General features: G+C 61.6%; 1 protein-coding gene across 3 annotated transcripts; it reads right to left on the bottom strand.

The window, feature by feature from the left end:
- Positions 1–5,451: 5,451 nt before the first annotated feature.
- RNF166 (ring finger protein 166) lies at positions 5,452–15,783 on the bottom strand. Of its 3 annotated transcripts, XR_002519357.2 has the most exons (7): positions 15,538–15,783; positions 10,242–10,398; positions 8,600–8,712; positions 7,965–8,079; positions 7,449–7,556; positions 6,071–6,571; positions 5,452–5,741 (listed from the first exon to the last, which is right to left on the bottom strand). XR_002519357.2 is itself a non-coding variant. In XM_003917307.3 (6 exons), exons 1-6 carry the CDS (start codon positions 15,690–15,692, stop codon positions 6,506–6,508), a joined length of 714 nt encoding a protein of 237 aa, XP_003917356.1. In that variant the 5' UTR covers positions 15,693–15,783; the 3' UTR covers positions 5,452–6,505. The 3 variants fall into 3 exon arrangements, 2 of the variants coding, with proteins under 2 accessions (XP_003917356.1, XP_021787977.1); XM_003917307.3 differs by having other exon boundaries at positions 5,452–6,571; XM_021932285.2 differs by lacking the exon at positions 10,242–10,398 and having other exon boundaries at positions 5,452–6,571; positions 15,538–15,779.
- Positions 15,784–15,785: the final 2 nt, after the last annotated feature.

Here is a 15,785-nt window from a genome sequence, read left to right as displayed (position 1 = left end):
AGCTCAGCCGCCTGCTCTCTGCCAGGGTCCTTTGAGCTTCCCACCTGCCGTGTGAGGGAGCTGACACCTTCCTGGCGGCAGGCGGTGGGGAGGCTGTGGGGCCACACTCTGCGGCTGAGGGAAGGAGGAACTCAGCCCGCTCAGTGTGTTCTCTCATCGAGCCACAAAGGGAACAATGCCTGCCGGGCAAGGGGCTGGGGCCGCATCACGCCTGGGACCCAGATGAGCACTGTCCAGGGCTCCTGTGAACAGGGGTGGGCCTGGGGCAGGGGCACCTGGGTGGGAGACATGGGAGAGGTGGCCCCTGGGGGAGAGGGACTTAGCATCCCTTCCAGATGCAGGCCAGCAGCGGGTTCGACAGCATGAAGGTGCTTTCTCTGTGGCCTGCACCCTGGGTTACCACATCAGCAGGGTCCTTGGAGCCCCAGTGCCTCCAGAAATACCAGGGACAGTATCGACAGTGCACTGACGGATGGCACCATGGACTGAACTGTGCCTCCTAAAAGATGGTGGGGTCCCCCCACCTCTGGGCATGGGGCCTTATTGAAAATAGAGTCTTCACAGGTGCCATCAAGTCAAGGTCAGGTCATTAGGGTGGGCCCTAATCCAAGGACTGGTGCCGGGGGGAGGGTGACGTGCGGGTGCAGAGGAGTTGTGTGTTGACCACAGGAGAGATGCCCCTGCCAGCCAAGAAGCACCAGGCTGCTGCGGCCGCCCCTGGCCCCCACCCCCGCCCCACGGCACAGCCCGTCCACACCTAGGTGCTGGATTTCCTCCTGAGCTGGAGACACTCAGACTCCTGTTGTGTCTGGAGACACTCAGACCCCAGGTTGTGGCCCCTTGATGCAGCAGCCCAGGAGACCCATAGTCCGGACCGGGATGAGGCCTCAGGCCCTGGCTCGCCCCTGATTCGAGGGACTTGTGGGAACAGGCCACTGCTGTCCGTGCCGACCACACCCCAGTCCCTGCATACCCACAGCAGGTGCACTGAGGGTTCCGAGAAAAGCACTGCGTGGGTGCCACTCCCATTTTCCGGGGCTGGCGCCACAGCCGCTCCTCTCCAGAGGCTCTGGGAAGCTCACATGGCGGACTCTGCGGGGGTCGCACTGGCTCCAGGTTCAGCCTGCCACCCTCTGCTGGAAGACCCCAAACCGTGGCCAAGACCAGGACTGCACGTCAGAGGGGCCGGTCGGCTTCCAGCCAGGCTTCTACCCGCTGAGGCCTGGGCTCTGAGTGGGTGCCATGTGGAGTCTCCCCTTGCGCTGCAAAAATGTATCTCCGGTTGGGTGCAGTGGCTCACGCCTGTAATCCCAGCACTTTGGGAGGCCGAGCCAGGTGGATCACTTGAGGTCAGGAGTTCAAGACCAGCCTGGCCAACGTGGTGGAACCCCTTCTCTACTCAAGATACAAAAATTAGCCAGGCGTGATGGCGCCTGCCTGTAATCCCAGCTACTCGAGAGGCTGAGGCAGGGGAATTGCTTGAACCTGGGAGACTCCTTCTCAAAAGTATCTCAGGCCGGGCACGGTGGCTCAAGCCTGTAATCCCAGCACTTAGGGAGGCCGAGACGGGCGGATCACAAGGTCAGGAGATCAAGACCATCCTGGCTAACACGGTGAAACCCCGTCTCTACTAAAAAAATACAAAAAACTAGCCGGGCGAGGTGGCAGGCACCTGTAGTCCCAGCTACTCGGGAGGCTGAGGCAGGAGAATGGCCGTAAACTTGGGCGGCGGAGCTTGCAGTGAGCTGAGATCCGGCCACTGCACTCCAGCTTGGGCGACAGAGCGAGACTCCGTCTCAAAAAAAAAAAAGAGTATCTCTACTTCTGCCTAAAGCCCACTGTTAGAGATGCATTCCTTAGGCTCTTTTTGTTAAAGTGCCTTTGACTTTGTGATGCCTTGCTGAGTGAATTTAGGCCTCTTTTTCCTAGAGTGAGTTGAGAGAGCAGAGAATCCTGGGGATGTGGTTATAGAAGGAAGGGCGGCAGAGGCAGCAATACCGGAGACGGCTTTTTCAGGCCACCCCTCGATGGGGCTGGGTCCTCCCAGGTGTTTTGGATTGGAGGAGGCTGCCTGTAGCTGAGGGCATCCTCCCTCCCCACCTTCTTCCTCCCTGCATCACATCCTAGGCAGAGGGTTAGGGGTCTCCCATGGAGGCCTCTGGGGTTTTCCAGATGGGCTGCCAAGTAGGTTCCCCGGGCTGGGCCACACGGTGGAATATCAGCCCGGTTTGCATCTTGTTAGCAGGGGATTTGGGGCAGGTTTTCTGAATATCTCTTTTCATCTATGAAACAGGAGCTGAGGCTTCTGCCTCCTTCCCGAGGGCCTCAGGAGCCTAAAACCAGGTGGCCCCAATTTAGAGGAATCCTAAGGCACCACCCAGATGCACCTAGAGGATCCTGGGAGGGTGAGGCTGCTGCGGTAGGTGTGCGGGTCCCGGGGTAGAGCAGCTGCAGCTGGGAGACCCTTATTGGAGGCAGCCCTCCGCCCCCCTGCGCACACCTGCAGTTCTGGAAAGGCCTGGGCTGAGTCTTGCAAACCACACCCTGCTGCCGCCATCTCCGAGTGCCCAAAATGCTGTTTGTGGCTCCTGAGACCCAGGTATAAGAATTACTGGCAGTTTCTTGGGGGCCCAGCCTGGGGCCGGGGGATCGCCGTTCCCACCTGACCCCTTTCTAATGGAGAAGTTCCCTGGTCCCTGGGACCTGGAGGCGCTTTCTGGGGAGCAGGGTTCATCCTCCCCACACTGTTACATAACGTGAAACCGAGGGCGTGCTGCTGCAAGTCTGCGACGGGCCTGGACCCCGCAGGGCAGGAGCCCCAGCTCCTCCAGGGTGAGCCCCATCTGGCTTTGTGCCTTGCCGCCAGGCCCTGGTATACTCCAGGGTGGGAGGGAGACCCAGGCTTCCAGGACTCTGCCTAAGAGCAGTGGGTCCACATCCGAGCCGCCACGGCCCATGTGGTCGGAGCGGGCGGCCCTCTGGCTCCAGCTCCGTGCACGCCCCCAACCCCCGATGTGAGGGGCTTCGGCCCACTTTCCTCATGTGGCTGTAGGAGGGGTCCCGGCCTCCCCACCGTCACTGGGACAGCCCCCACGGTATCGGGGTGCAGACATTCGGCTCTACGCAGGGCTTTGTTAACAAGAACAATGGAGCAGGGGTCTTGCTCCGCGCCTGAGGCCTCCTCCCGCCATGGCAGGGTCTGCTGAGCTCCAACAGACCTGAGTTCCCCACTTTGCTGGGGTTCATTCTGAAGTCCTCCCCTGGGCAGACCCTCCCAGACCCCAGGTCACCAGAGAGGTGGCCAGGCCCATGAGGAAAGCTGAGGCCGCACCTTCACCCAGACGCTGGCCTGTGGCTCTCAGCTCTCCTGTGGCCTCCATGAGGGGACCTGGAGGGGACAGGCCTGTTCCCTCCAGAATCGTGTGCAGGGACAGGGCGTCCTGAGGAGGGGGTCCTGGGCTTCCTCTGACAGCCCCCTGGGAGCGGCAGCAGTGGGAGGCCTTGGTTCAACCGGGAGGGTACAGGGCTCTGCTTCCTCGGCATTCGGAAGTAGCCCAGCGCTTGGGAGTGGGTGCTCGGCGGGGCTGAGAGTTCGGAGGTGGCCCAGTGTTTGAGACTGGAGCAGGCCAAATGTGACGGGGATGGCTCCTTGTCCGGGCTCCATTCTGTCCCCTCACTCTGGGCACTGCTGGCTTGTAGGAGGCTTGTGGCTGCGGTTCAGTCAGGGAGGGAGGGAGGGCAGTCGCATCGTCTGAGGCCAGCGGGACAAGCACACAGGGACAGGCTTTGGCCCCTTTCAGAGGCCACAGTCTGTTAAAACCGCTCCTATCCATAGCATGAGCGCCAGTGGGCCCCCGGGGAGTCTTTCTCCTGCCCACCCTGGGCCCAGTGCCTGCCCCGGCCTTGCTGAGTCCCCAGCACAGTGGTCACAGTGCGGTGCCAAGAGGGGGCCTCAGAGCTGAGGGTGACACAGAGTAGGGGGCCTCAGACCGGCCCAAGTCGGGATTTGCCCCCTGAGGCACCTGCCATGGAATTGGGGGCCTGGGGCAGAGCAGAGCAAGGGAGGCCAGGCAGTTCCCAGCCCATCCACGCCTCCCACAACATGCCGGCTCCTCTCCCTTCCCCGAGGCGGCGAGGAGCCGCTCAGTGACTTGAAGGTGCTTTGTCCTCCCCAGGTGAGGCGCAGAGACTCAGGCGTCACCTCCCCGAGGGCTGCTGTTGAGGCCACAGCCTGCCCAGACAGGGCCCAGAGCTGTCTCCAGGATTCCTGGGCACCCAGGGTCATGCCCTCGTGACGGCTCCGTGTCACCCTCTGGTCAGACGTGGAGCAGGCTTGGGCGTGGAGCGCTGCCCCCATCGCTGCTCCTGCTGGGAGGTGGGTGGCGGGTGGGCTGCCCAAGGGGTGAGACAGGCTTGGCCAGTGGCCAGGTGGTGAACACATGGCCGGGACTGTCGGCCTCACGGGGCACCAGTCAGAGGCCCACATGGCTCCAGGGGACACTGTGTCTCAAGCCTCCTTCTGGAAGGCCACAGGGAAGGGCAGGCTGGCAGGTGGCTCTGCTGTTCCCTGGAGTTTGGTGCTGCCTGGTGAGGGCCTCCCAGACACAGGATCATGTCATCAGGGGTCGAAGAGTAGTGAGAAGGGGAGGTGGGGACTCCAGTGGCCCTTGGCGAGGGCAATCGGAAGTCAGCCCTGCTCCCTAGGGGGTAAGCGTATCCCCTCAAGTGACAACTGGTAGAGGCTCCTGTGTGTCCAGCCCAAGTTGTGGCCTTCAGGGTGAGGACAGCCACCTGCCCTGCAAGTAAACAATCCAGAACAGAGGCTGGAAACACTCCTTAACTGAGAGGGGCAGGGAGAAGGCAGGAAACAGTGACTGGTCTATGATGGCCACAGCCGCCGTGGGGCTGGCGAGCAGGTGATCCTTGTTGGCCTGAGGCCCTGGGAGACTGGAGAACAGGGGATCCCATGGCCCCGACAGTGACCCCTCAGAGAGCTACAGGCAGTTGGCGTAACCCTCAGTATGCTCAGAAGCCAATCCAGGGGTCGCTGAGGTGGTGCACACCTGTGGTCCCAGTGACACAGGAGGTCAAGGCGAGCGGATCACTTGAGCCCAGGAGACAGAGGCTGTGGCGAGCCGCACCACTGCACTCCAGCCTGGGTGACAGAGTGTGACCCCACCTCTAAGAAAAAGAAGGTCAGCCTAGGAGTCCAAACCCCAGCAGCCCTGCGGGTGCAGGAACCGGGTGGTCCTCTCAGAGGGAGAAGGGCCAGTGCCCATGTCTAAATGGCTCTGTGGGACCCTCCATGGCTGAGTGAGGCTCGGGCCCCGGGCACACACGGGCTGCAGGCTGCACCCCCAGCATGAGCGGCCTGGGGAGGACACAGCTGACCTCCAGCACAGACACAGCTGGTGACTCCACGTGTGGAGCATAAAACCCAGTCGAGGCTGCTGGAGATGCTCTGAGACATTTTATTTCAACTTTTTTTTAAAAAGACAGCAATAATTAATGCCAAGAACAGAAAAGAGTGTTGACGTGTTGCTCAGCCCGCCAAGCGGGTCCCTGCCCAGGCCAAGCTCTGCCACCGCTGGGTGCCGTCCCCTCCCGCAGCGGGGCACAGTCAGCTTTGAAGGTGACAGGGGGCCAAGGCCAGGACTCTGGGTGGAGGAGGCCCCTGCTCTGCCGGCCCTGCCTCTGCTGGGAGCGGCCACAGCCTGTGGCCGGGGTGCTGGGATTTCTTCCTAGTCATCAAAGAGAAACGCACAAACCTCAAGGACCCAGACACACAGTGGGTGGCCCCGGACAGACGCCACGGCTCGCCTGAGCTCTGGCAGCTGCCCCACTGCTCCTTCCCTCCTTGCCCCAATCCCCCAATGCTTGTTTTGATTGTTTTTTTAAAAAATATAATTTTGTAAATATTCCATAAAAATACTATTATTCCTAGTCAAACACAGATATTGCAATATGAAGAGTAACTGCTCTGTCTTTGCTCTATAAAACGTGAAAAGATTATCACACTGGATAATATAGAAAAGATGCCAGGATTCCTAAGTATCACAAAAGCCAGTACCAAATGCGCAAGGTGGAAGCAGGTTGGGCTGGGCAGGGCGGCAGCCTGGGCTCCTCCGGCTCGACTGCAGAGCATGGCTCGCGCACCGCCGGTCCCTTCTTCCCACGAGAGGGCATCATGGCTTTGAAGACACAGCGGCGGCTCCAGGTCCCAGTGGCCAGCCCTGCCCAAGGAGGCCGCCTGCTCGGCCAGAAGCACCGAAGAACCCAGCGACGCCGGTGGGACCAGGCAGCCCTGCTCTGGCAGCCTCAGCAGCTGGTCCGTCTTCAGGCCCAGAGGCTTGGCCCCGGCTCCCCTCCTGCGCAGGTGCAGGTTCCTCCTGGTCCGGTGGGGCGTGCTCCCGAGCAGGTGCCAGGTGCGACACAGGAGCCCAGGCCTGTCCCTCAAGCGGGGACATCCCTGACCCCAGATGTAGGCGGGTGGCTGCGCTTCCCTTCAGTTCTCTGAGAGAGACAGGGCCAGGGCGGCCTGGAAGGCAGCCTCCTCATCAATGCTGTAGTCCTGGAAACAGGAAGGAGAGACGCACCGGGCTTGAGGGAGACAGGAAGGAGAGGTCCCCTCTGCCCATTACCCACACAGGCGTGTCCACCCTTCCTGCCTCCCTCCAGCAGGACACAGGAGGGACCCAGCTCTGTTGTTCCCACCGGCACGGGGCCTGCACAGTCTTCCTGGGGGGTGAGAAGGTGCTGACTAGAAGGCGTGACCATCACCCGCTGGGTAGGGGGACACTCGGACGGCTGCTGGTTCAGCTCGGACTCTAAGCCCTGGGGTTTCCGAGGTGAGCAGGCCGGCCAGGGCTCCCTGACCTCTAACAATTTCCATTCTCAGGCAGGTGGAGCATGGGTCCTGGACGGCTGGCAGGGGGAGTGACAGCCATCACCAGGACTGTTAGCCAGGGCCGGGAATGAACAGGGTTGGGCAGGGTAGGGGCCGCACCAGGAGTAAAGAGTTTGTGCGAGTGTCTGCAGGCCTGGGGGCCAGGTGCGTGCCTGACCCGCGGCGAGCAGGAAAAGGAGACAGGGCTGGAGCGTTCAATGTTGATGGAAGTCCTTCCACCTCTCTCCAGAAAGCTTCCAGAAGGAAGCCTGGCTCACCCTCGAGGGGTTCTGTGGGGTGGACAGGCAGGGACCTGCCCTGTGTGGTCCACATCCCTGAGAGGCCTGGGCACCCTCTAGTGGCCACTCGAACTCAGCTGCCATCACTCCCCATCTGCAGGCAGCCCCCACAGAACCCGGGGAATGTGGTCACCTGAAATGAGGCTTCTGCTTCTGGCTTCCTCTGAACCCTGCGGACCCTGAGGCTGGCGAGGGGCCTGAGCAGGAGGAGGGTGAATGAGGGAGGAGGAGGTGGGGGAGGACAGTGCCGGCGGGACGCCTACCACAAAGGTGTCATAGGAGAACTTGTGTCGGTGAAGCAGGTGCTGCAGGAAGTTGGCGCTCTTGTAGCTGGGGTCCCCCCAGGGCATTGCTGAGCAGATGGGGCACACCTGGAACAGGCACTGGGGTCAAGCCGAGCTGGACCGGGGAGAGGCGCGGTGGCCGCAGTGGGACTGGGGGCCCTCCCCTGAGCCCTGCCAGTGCTGCCTCAGCCTGGGAAGGCACCCCAGACCTGGAGGCATGTGCCCCGGTGACAACTGAGTTATTCAGTGTGCGTCACCCTGAAGGACTTATGGACACTCCCTGGTTTCCAGCAGGTGCTGCTGGGGCAGCCAAGTCCCCACCCTGGGTCCCAGGAGGCTTTGTGGCCTGGGCACCCCCAGACTCGCTGAGAGCAGGCTCCTGGGCCCGGCACTGTCCCCCACAGGCCGCCCCTAGCGCAGGCGTCTCTCGAGGAAGGCGCCGTCCCCCACAGGCCTCCCCTCGCGCAAGCGTCTCTCGGGGCGGGCGCTGCTCACCACGCGGTTGGGGTCGCTGCGGTGGCTTTCCACACAGTGCTTCACCAGCTCCTGCTGGTCCAGGTTGCGGGCGCCGCAGTACGGGCAGGCAAAGGTGGACCTGTTGGGGATGTTGCTGGCAGGGCAGGGGTAGAGTGAGTGGCACGGCTAGGGGTCTAGGGGCCCTGCCTCCCCGCTTCTCTCAAACACAGGTGTGGCCCCAGGCCTGCCCTCTGTAGGCTGCAGGAGCGTGGCAATGGTTGGGTGCCCCCTGTGCCTCTGCACACCATGGCCTCCTGAGGACACACCCAGGACCCTCTTCCACCCCACACAACCAGGCCAGCCAAACGGCAGAGACGCTGCTGGTGCTGCCCTGGGAGGAACCATCTCTCGGCCCATCCACCTGCTGGGCCTGGCCTGTGCCCTCCTCTTGCTCCCCACACCTTAGGTGTCCCTACCTCAGGGGGCCTGGTGGGTATGCCAGGGAGGGCAGCACAGGTGCCTTCCTGCAGGGTGGCAAAGGGGGTCCACTTCCCCAGAGTAGACCCGGCCCCGGGTGACTCCCCAAGCCTCTCTGGGATGGGGCACTGCACTTGCTCCCAGAATGAGGAAACCGCTGAGGATGGTTCCTCTCCCCTGTACTGCAGGGCGCCTACCTGGGGATAGGCTGGGATGTGGGCACCACGGGGACGAACTTGGGGCAGTTGGCCATCTGCTCCTGGACCTTTAGGCAGGACGAAATGTGGACTCTCATCTTTGCCAGGGTCACCTAGGAGACAGGGCAGGGAGGGCAAGGCGGTCCTGAGAATCTGGAAGGGCCGTCCTGGGGAGGCTGAGACCTCAGGTGTCCAGGACCAGAGAACTGTAAGCAAGTGTCTGTGTCGCCAGCAGCAGAGGGATCCGGTCCCTTCTGCTGCTAAAACAATCACAGGCAATGGGCAGCCACCACTCCATGGCCAAAAGCAAATCACTACAGGATGATCTGGCCGAGGGCAGAAACCTGGCTGGAGAAGGGTGGTGGGAAACAGGCAAGGAGACCTCTGGCGCCTACGGGAGTTCAAATACTTGCTCCAGAAAAAGGAAGAGGCAAGTGGAGGCCACTCAGAAATGCCCCAGGCTGGGGACAGATGCTCCGTGGGACTGAGGGGCAAGCCGGGGATGCTTCCATCGGGGCAGGGCGCCATCCTCCACCCACAGCACACTCACTGTCCAGGGCAATAGGTCACAAGACTGCAGGTGCCTGAGATCCTCCTGGACACAAGCCTAGCACCCAGCTCTGCCCAGGGCTGCTGGACTCCCAAGGGACGCGCCACATCCCAGCAAGGTGCTGGGAGACAGTCACATCTGAAGACACAGATTAGAGAACCGTGCCGCTGTGGTGTGGGGGAGGCCGCTCTGCATGTGACCCATTCTGATCCTTTCTGTCTGCCCAGGAGAGAGGAACTCCGAGCATGGGAGAGACGGGAGGTGCCCAAGCACCCAAGGCCACAGCCTGCTCAGCGGCACCACTCTGGAGTCCAGGGCAGCCCCTGGACATCTGGACCTTTGACCTCGAGGACAAACCACCGAGGGGCCACGTACCAGTGTGAGTGCTTCATAGAACTTATTAACCTGAGATGTGGCAATGTCGGGAAATGCAAATGTAAAATCAATTCTAGCTGCTCAGTCCTCCGGAAGCCACTGAAAGAAAGGGGCACTGGCTGGGCCCTCTCCACCCTGAAGTGGATGTGCCAGGGAGGGCCATGGGGTGCGGGCCAGGCTCCAGGACAGGATGGAGATGGGGGCCAACAAGGCCTATGACAAGCTGCAGGCCCTTAGGCTGCTCTGATGTGGGTGTGTCAGTGCCCATCAGCCTGGCTCTGGCACTCCTGGCAGCTGGAGGGTGCTCGGCCCTTAGATGTCCTTGACTCTGCCTATCGCCCTTGTGACCTTGGAGCCCCCAGCGCTGTCCCCAGTATCGGCTGGCAGGGGAAGCTGCATTGGGAAGGTTTCAGCTCAGGTCCCTGGTCCCTACCCTGGCCACAACCCACATGGGTTCCCCTGGCCCGGGCTAGGCGGCTCTGACAGTGCTGCCCCCATCGGGCTGGCCCCCTCAGCTGTCACCACGGGAAGTGAGAGATGAAAACGGGAGGGGAAGGGAGGGAGGCGCCGGGGCCGGCTTCCTGGTGCAGAAGCAGAGACTGTGATTACTCAACAGGAAAGAGAGATGGCCCTGGCCCCCGCCCTCTGTGGAACCCGTGGGCTGAGGCTGCCCATCGAGTGACCCCCGGCTCCAGGACGGCCCGAGCAGGCGGGTACCTTTTTGTTGCAGCCTCGACAGGGCGCTTTGTAGGACGAGAGCTGCTTCTCCACGTGGGTGGCCTTGTCCACCTTCTTGGGGTCGAAGGGCAGGCGGCAGAGTGGGCACAGTGGGGACGGCACCTGCAGGCAGGGCTGGAGGCACTCCCCGCAGAACCTGCAGGGCACAAGGGCCTGAGTGCCAGCCCGCCACTGGGGTCTCCCGAACCGCACCGCAGGCCTCTCTCGGGGCCCTTCTTAGGACCCAGCATTTGTGGGGTCCACAGGGGCAGCTCCCCCTACTGCTATTGCCGTCTCTGGAAATGGTCACTCCTATGTCCAAGGCCCACCAGCTGGATGGGACCCATCTGGCTAAAGGGTGGCCCCGGTCCTTCCTGACAGTAGGGCCCTGTGGTTTTCTGGCTAGGGGCAGAGCCGTGGCTATGGCTGTCCCCACACGTGGGCCAGAGGAGCTCCCATAGGCAGGAGCCTCGCACTTGGCCTACCAGGTTTACCCTCACATGGCAACAACAACTGGGTGGGCTGCAGGGCACAGGGACAGCCCGGGAACTCTGGAAACTCCCCCAGTTCCACCCTCTGGAGGATAAAACCTCAAACAATCGTGGGAAAGGAAACTGCCAGGCCCCAGGGGCTCTAGACGCATTGGACAGGGAAGGGCCAAAGCCAGCCAAGTGGCAGCACACCCTGAGGCTGGGTGGCAGTCACCAGGCTTGGGACAGCTTCGCAGGCAGGAGGGGGTCCTGCTCCACCTAGGTGGAGGCTCGGGTCCTGGGCACCGTTGGGGCACCTGAGGCTCCCATGGGCCCTGACTCTCGGCACTGCCCCTGGAGACGCCACATCGTGAGGACAGACTGAGAGTCCCGCAGCCCCATGTGCACTCCAGGCTCCGGCAGCAGGGGCTTCCTTGGGCTCACACACCCTCCTGCTGGTATCTACAACAGCCTCCCACTCTGCAGATGCACACACCCCTTGGAGGGGAGCACCACCAGCCAGCGAGAGCATCAGCAGCCAGCGGGAGCACCACCAGCCAGCGAGAGCACCAGCAGCCAGCGGGAGCACCACCAGCCAGCGGGAGCACCAGGCGCGAAAGCCTCCAGCGCAGGAACAGAGAAGGAGCTTAATACCAGGGCAGCCATATCCGGCCTCGTGAGCAGCACTATGAGGACAGCTGAGCTGCGGCAAGGAGCTGGAACTGAGGTGGAGCCCCTCAGCCCCAGGAAGGCTGCAGGACAGGGGGCGTGCAGGGCTGGTGCAGGAGCCCCACTGGACAGAGGGGCTGTGGGCAGGCCCTGAGTTCACAAACGACTCAGTTGGATTCAGGGCCAGAGTCCTCTTTGCTGTCAAGAGATTTCCACATCCCTCTCAAGAAAAGGTCCTTCCTGCAAGGAGGAAGGCTGAGGACCTCAGGCAAAGGTGGCCAAGTGGGCATCTTAAGTCCCTCCTGCTGTCCCCCAGGCCCTCTTTCCCACCACTGGATTCGCACGGAGCCACTACCTAGCTGGCGGCTCCCACATTAAACTCTGTGTGAGAGAAAGCGGGACTCCGCTTGAGACCTGTCAGAAAGTGAACAAGCCTTTTCCTGCAAAGAGGTTGCTCACCTTACCCGAAGCCTCACCAGGCGCCCCGGCAGGTCTGCGGAGGAGACACCCACACCAGGCGCCCCAGCAGGTATTTCCAGGGTCATCCCTGGCACTGACCCCTGGATTCCAGCCAGGGGTCCGCCTACTTCGCCTGATCACGGGAGGAAGGTGTTGGCAAGATGGACCACATGGGGAGGCCTCAGGGAGACCCCCATACTCAGGCAGGGAGAAGTGGAAACAGCCCAGGTGCCCGTCGGTAAACGCGTGAAGAGACAAAGTGTGGCATGCACACGCACGGAAAGGGCGTTCGGCTAGGAAGAGGTGCCACGCACTAGGAGGCCTGGAAAACAGTGCAGGGCAGACAGCAAGCACGGCCCACCCGTGTCGTAGGAGTCCACTCACACTCAACGTCCAGCAGAGACAAACCCAGTGACCAGGAAGCAGAGGAGTGGTTGGCAGGCGAGGGGGAGGGCCCTGGGTTTCTTTCTGGGGTGGAAAGAATCTTCTTTTTTTTTTTTTTTTTTTTTTTTTTTTTGAGACAGAGTCTCGCTCTGTCGCCCAGGCTGGAGTGCAGTGGCGCGATCTCGGCTCACTGCAAGCTCCGCCTCCCGGGTTCACGCCATTCTCCCGCCTCAGCCTCCGAGTAGCTGGGACTACAGGCGCCCGCCACCTCGCCCGGCTAGTTTTTTGTATTTTTAGTAGAGACGGGGTTTCACCATGTTAGCCAGGATGGTCTCGATCTCCTGACCTCGTGATCCACCCGCCTCGGCCTCCCAAAGTGCTGGGATTACAGGCTTGAGCCACCGCGCCCGGCCAAAAGAATCTTCTAGAATTGCGTTGATTGTTGCATAATTGCAAACACACTGGAAACGACTGGATGGTGCACCTCCCAAGTGAACCCCGAGCTGCCAGAGACCAGGGGAGTCTCGGCTGCACAGCACGGCCACGGGCTGAGGCGAAGGAGAGGGTCCCGGGCAGAGCTTGGGAAGACAGGAAAGGTGCCCAGAAGGTTGGCTGGGAGGAAGACAGCCTCGTCCTCCCCAGAAGGACTCAGGGAAGACACAAGAGGGAACCCAGGGCAGCTGGGCCCGAGGAGCAGGAGGCAGAACGAGGCACCAGCAGGGTGGATGCACTATCAGCCTAGTTTCCAGTGACGGCCAGCCTGGTGTTCAGAGAGCCAGCAGCCGGGAGCAGTGCCCGCCTCCCCCACAGGAAGTTCCTGTCTGCACCCACCCAGGGGCTTGTGCTGAGCAGCTTCTCCGCTGAAGGAAGTGGCTGAGGGCGATGGGTGTGGGGGCGTCGACAGCCTTGCAAAGGGAGGGGCGATCACGCACTGGCCCTCCCAGCAGACACCCAGCTGCTGATGTGTCTCCTACACTGGCCGCTGCACGAGCTGAAGAGCTAGGACGGCCCGTGCTTCAGGGATCTGCCTGGCTGGCAGGCCAGCACCCTCAGCAAGCCCCAGAGCTGTCTTGCACGGGTGGAGGCTGCTCTCACAGCCCTTCCAGACAGGTTCATGATCATGCATGTCCTGGCCCACAGGCTTCTGGTTACAGAGACGGCTCACTGCTAGGACTGTCCCCTGAATGACAACAGCTCCTGCTGGGCCCCAGGGGGCCTCCTGCCCGAGGGCTAGAGCAGGGTGCATGCCCCACACTGGGATACTCTTGCCATGAGAGACCTACCCTGGAGGAGGAAGCTGCTCTGGTTGGGGGGCTTGCAGAGGGGACAGAACCAGACCAACAACAGACTTCCGAAGGGAACCCGAAGAGCCTTTAAACTTTCTGTGGTCATTTGCATGCCTTAGCAACACCAACAAGAAACAGAAAGTTAGAAGCAGAGAGAGAACAGCCAGAAAACAAAAGCCAGCAGGAAAAGTCGGGGAGAAAAATCTTTGGAAGGCAAAGGCTGTGTGAAAAGCTCTCGCAGTGAGACTAGGAAGGTTATCAAATTCTACCGAGAGAAGCGTGGGGGAGGGGAGTTTGTAGGAAAGAGGCTCCAAATCCATGGAGTTCTGGATTCTGTGTTACGGAAACCACATTTTAGGAAAAGACGTATTTGCAAAGGGCAAATACCAGTTTGTGCAGGCTAGGAAAGTGGAGGTGCCGTGGGCAGCCACAGCAGGGTGAAGGTGTCGACACCCAAAGCCTACGGGAGGCTTTTCTAAAACGAGGCCTAAGTCAAGCCTCAGCGCTCAGTAACAGATGAGAAAGTGTAGAACGCACCTTCAAACACCCGGTACTACCTGCTCCCAAGAAGGAAGTCCCACCAGGTGCGGTGGCTCACGCCTGTCATCCCAGCACTTTGGGAGGCCGAGGCGGGCAGGTCACCAGAGGTCAGGAGTTCGAGACCAGCCTGGCCAACATGGTGAAACCCCATGTCTACTAAAAATACAACAATTAGCCAGGCATGGTGGCGGGTGCCTGTAATCCCAGCTACTCAGGAGGCTGCGGCAGAAGGATCACTTGAACCCAGGAGGTGGAGGTTGTGGTGAGCCGAGATGGTGCCACTGCGCTCCAGTCTGGGTGACAAGGGCAAGACTCTGTCTCAAAAAAAAAAAACCCGTTCAGAGGCTGCCCCACCAAAATGTCACAGCTAAGTGAGATGGAGGAGCAGGGGCAGAGCCTTTAGCAGCCTCACAAGAGAAGTAGGTAGAGCTGTCCCAGCGTGGGCAGGCGCCTGTGCCGCCTGACACAGGTAATGAAGGCAGCTCTGCATCCTGACACTGGCCCAGCCACCTCCGTGGGTGACCAGCACACACCCACCTAGCAGTCCCAGCTCCCTCTGTACCAGGAGCCTCTGAAGTCAGCTGCGTTTGCTTGCAAAATGTTCAAGAGCCTCCTACTAGCCTGGGTGCACCCCCCTCCACTCCACCACCTCAGCAGCTTGGATGTCTGCGGGGAAGCCCTCCTGCTCTCTCTGTACCCTGCCACTGCTAATTGTGCTCAAGAGCTGTATTATTCAGCACTTAGGAGAGAGCAGACACTCTGATCTCGGCTTCCTCCCAAGGGGGCTGGCAGTTCCAGAATACTTGAACACAGCTCCCCACCAGGAGAGCCACGTCCTCGAGTTTCTGTTCCTGAAACACCCTAGAGGAGCCGGCTGTGAGCCCCGGCGCAACTGGAAACCCCAGCAAGGTGGTCAGGGTCTGCTCCTCTGTGGACCAGCCTGCCTGGCTACTCAGTGATCGGTGTGACCCAAGTTCTCCTTCAAACAAAACATAAGAACATCAGACTCCAAATAAGCCCCTCTAAACTTTAGGAAACTCCTTTCCTCTGTAGTCAAAACAGGCAGACAGCGGGTCCGAACAAGAGTTGATAGCAAAAGCCACAAGTCATTTATTTACAGCTGCCCATTCCAGCCCCACAAGCCCAAATCCACCACCACTAGCGGAGCGGTGGCACCTGCTGCCCTCTGAGTACCCGAGCGCCCGCCGCAGCCCCCGGGGACCCCAGGGTTGGGCAGGGCCGCAGGTCGCCCCGTGAACCGAAGCAGCAGTCGGACCCGGCGCCTGCGGCTGGCGCGAAGGAGGTTGGGCGGAGGATGAATGCGCCCAGAAGGGCAGCGGCGGCGCCGCACAGGGGAACCCGGACCCCACGAGACCCGAGGCCCCGCGCGCCCAGTCCGGGGCTGCACCGGGACGGCCGCCGGCCTCGCGACCCCTCCCGCGGCGGGGCACGGCCCCCTCCCCGCGGCCCCCGGGCGGGCGCGCTCACGTGTGGCCGCAGCTGCCGATGGCCACGGGCCGGTGATAGACCTCCAGGCAGATGGGGCAGGTGTACTGCGCCTCCAGGCCGCTGTCGCCGCCCGCCGGCCCGGCCGGTGGCTGCCGCTGCTGAGCCGAGGCCACCAGGCTGCGGAACATCGCCATCCCGGGGCCAGGCCCGCGCCGCCCGCCTCCCGCTGTCCTGGGCCGGCCCGGCCCGCTCGTCACGGCCGTTACTGCGCCGCGCTGACGTCATCG

Source organism: Papio anubis, chromosome 18, assembly GCF_008728515.1.
Source record: "Papio anubis isolate 15944 chromosome 18, Panubis1.0, whole genome shotgun sequence".
NCBI lineage: Eukaryota > Metazoa > Chordata > Mammalia > Primates > Cercopithecidae > Papio > Papio anubis.
The sequence above is the reverse complement of the archived record's forward strand: the minus strand, read 5'-3'. Positions and strand labels throughout refer to the sequence as shown.

Excerpts from the sequence above, each read along its gene's own strand:
- RNF166 (XM_003917307.3), bottom strand. The coding sequence starts at position 15,692 with ATGGCGATGTTCCGCAGCCTGGTGGCCTCGGCTCAGCAGCGGCAGCCA. Across the intron at positions 10,399-15,537 it reads ATCGGCAGCTGCGGCCACAC|GTTCTGCGGGGAGTGCCTCC; the intron begins GTGAGCGCGCCC and ends TGTGCCCTGCAG. Across the intron at positions 6,572-7,448 it reads TCTCCTATGACACCTTTGTG|GACTACAGCATTGATGAGGA; the intron begins GTAGGCGTCCCG and ends TCCTGTTTCCAG.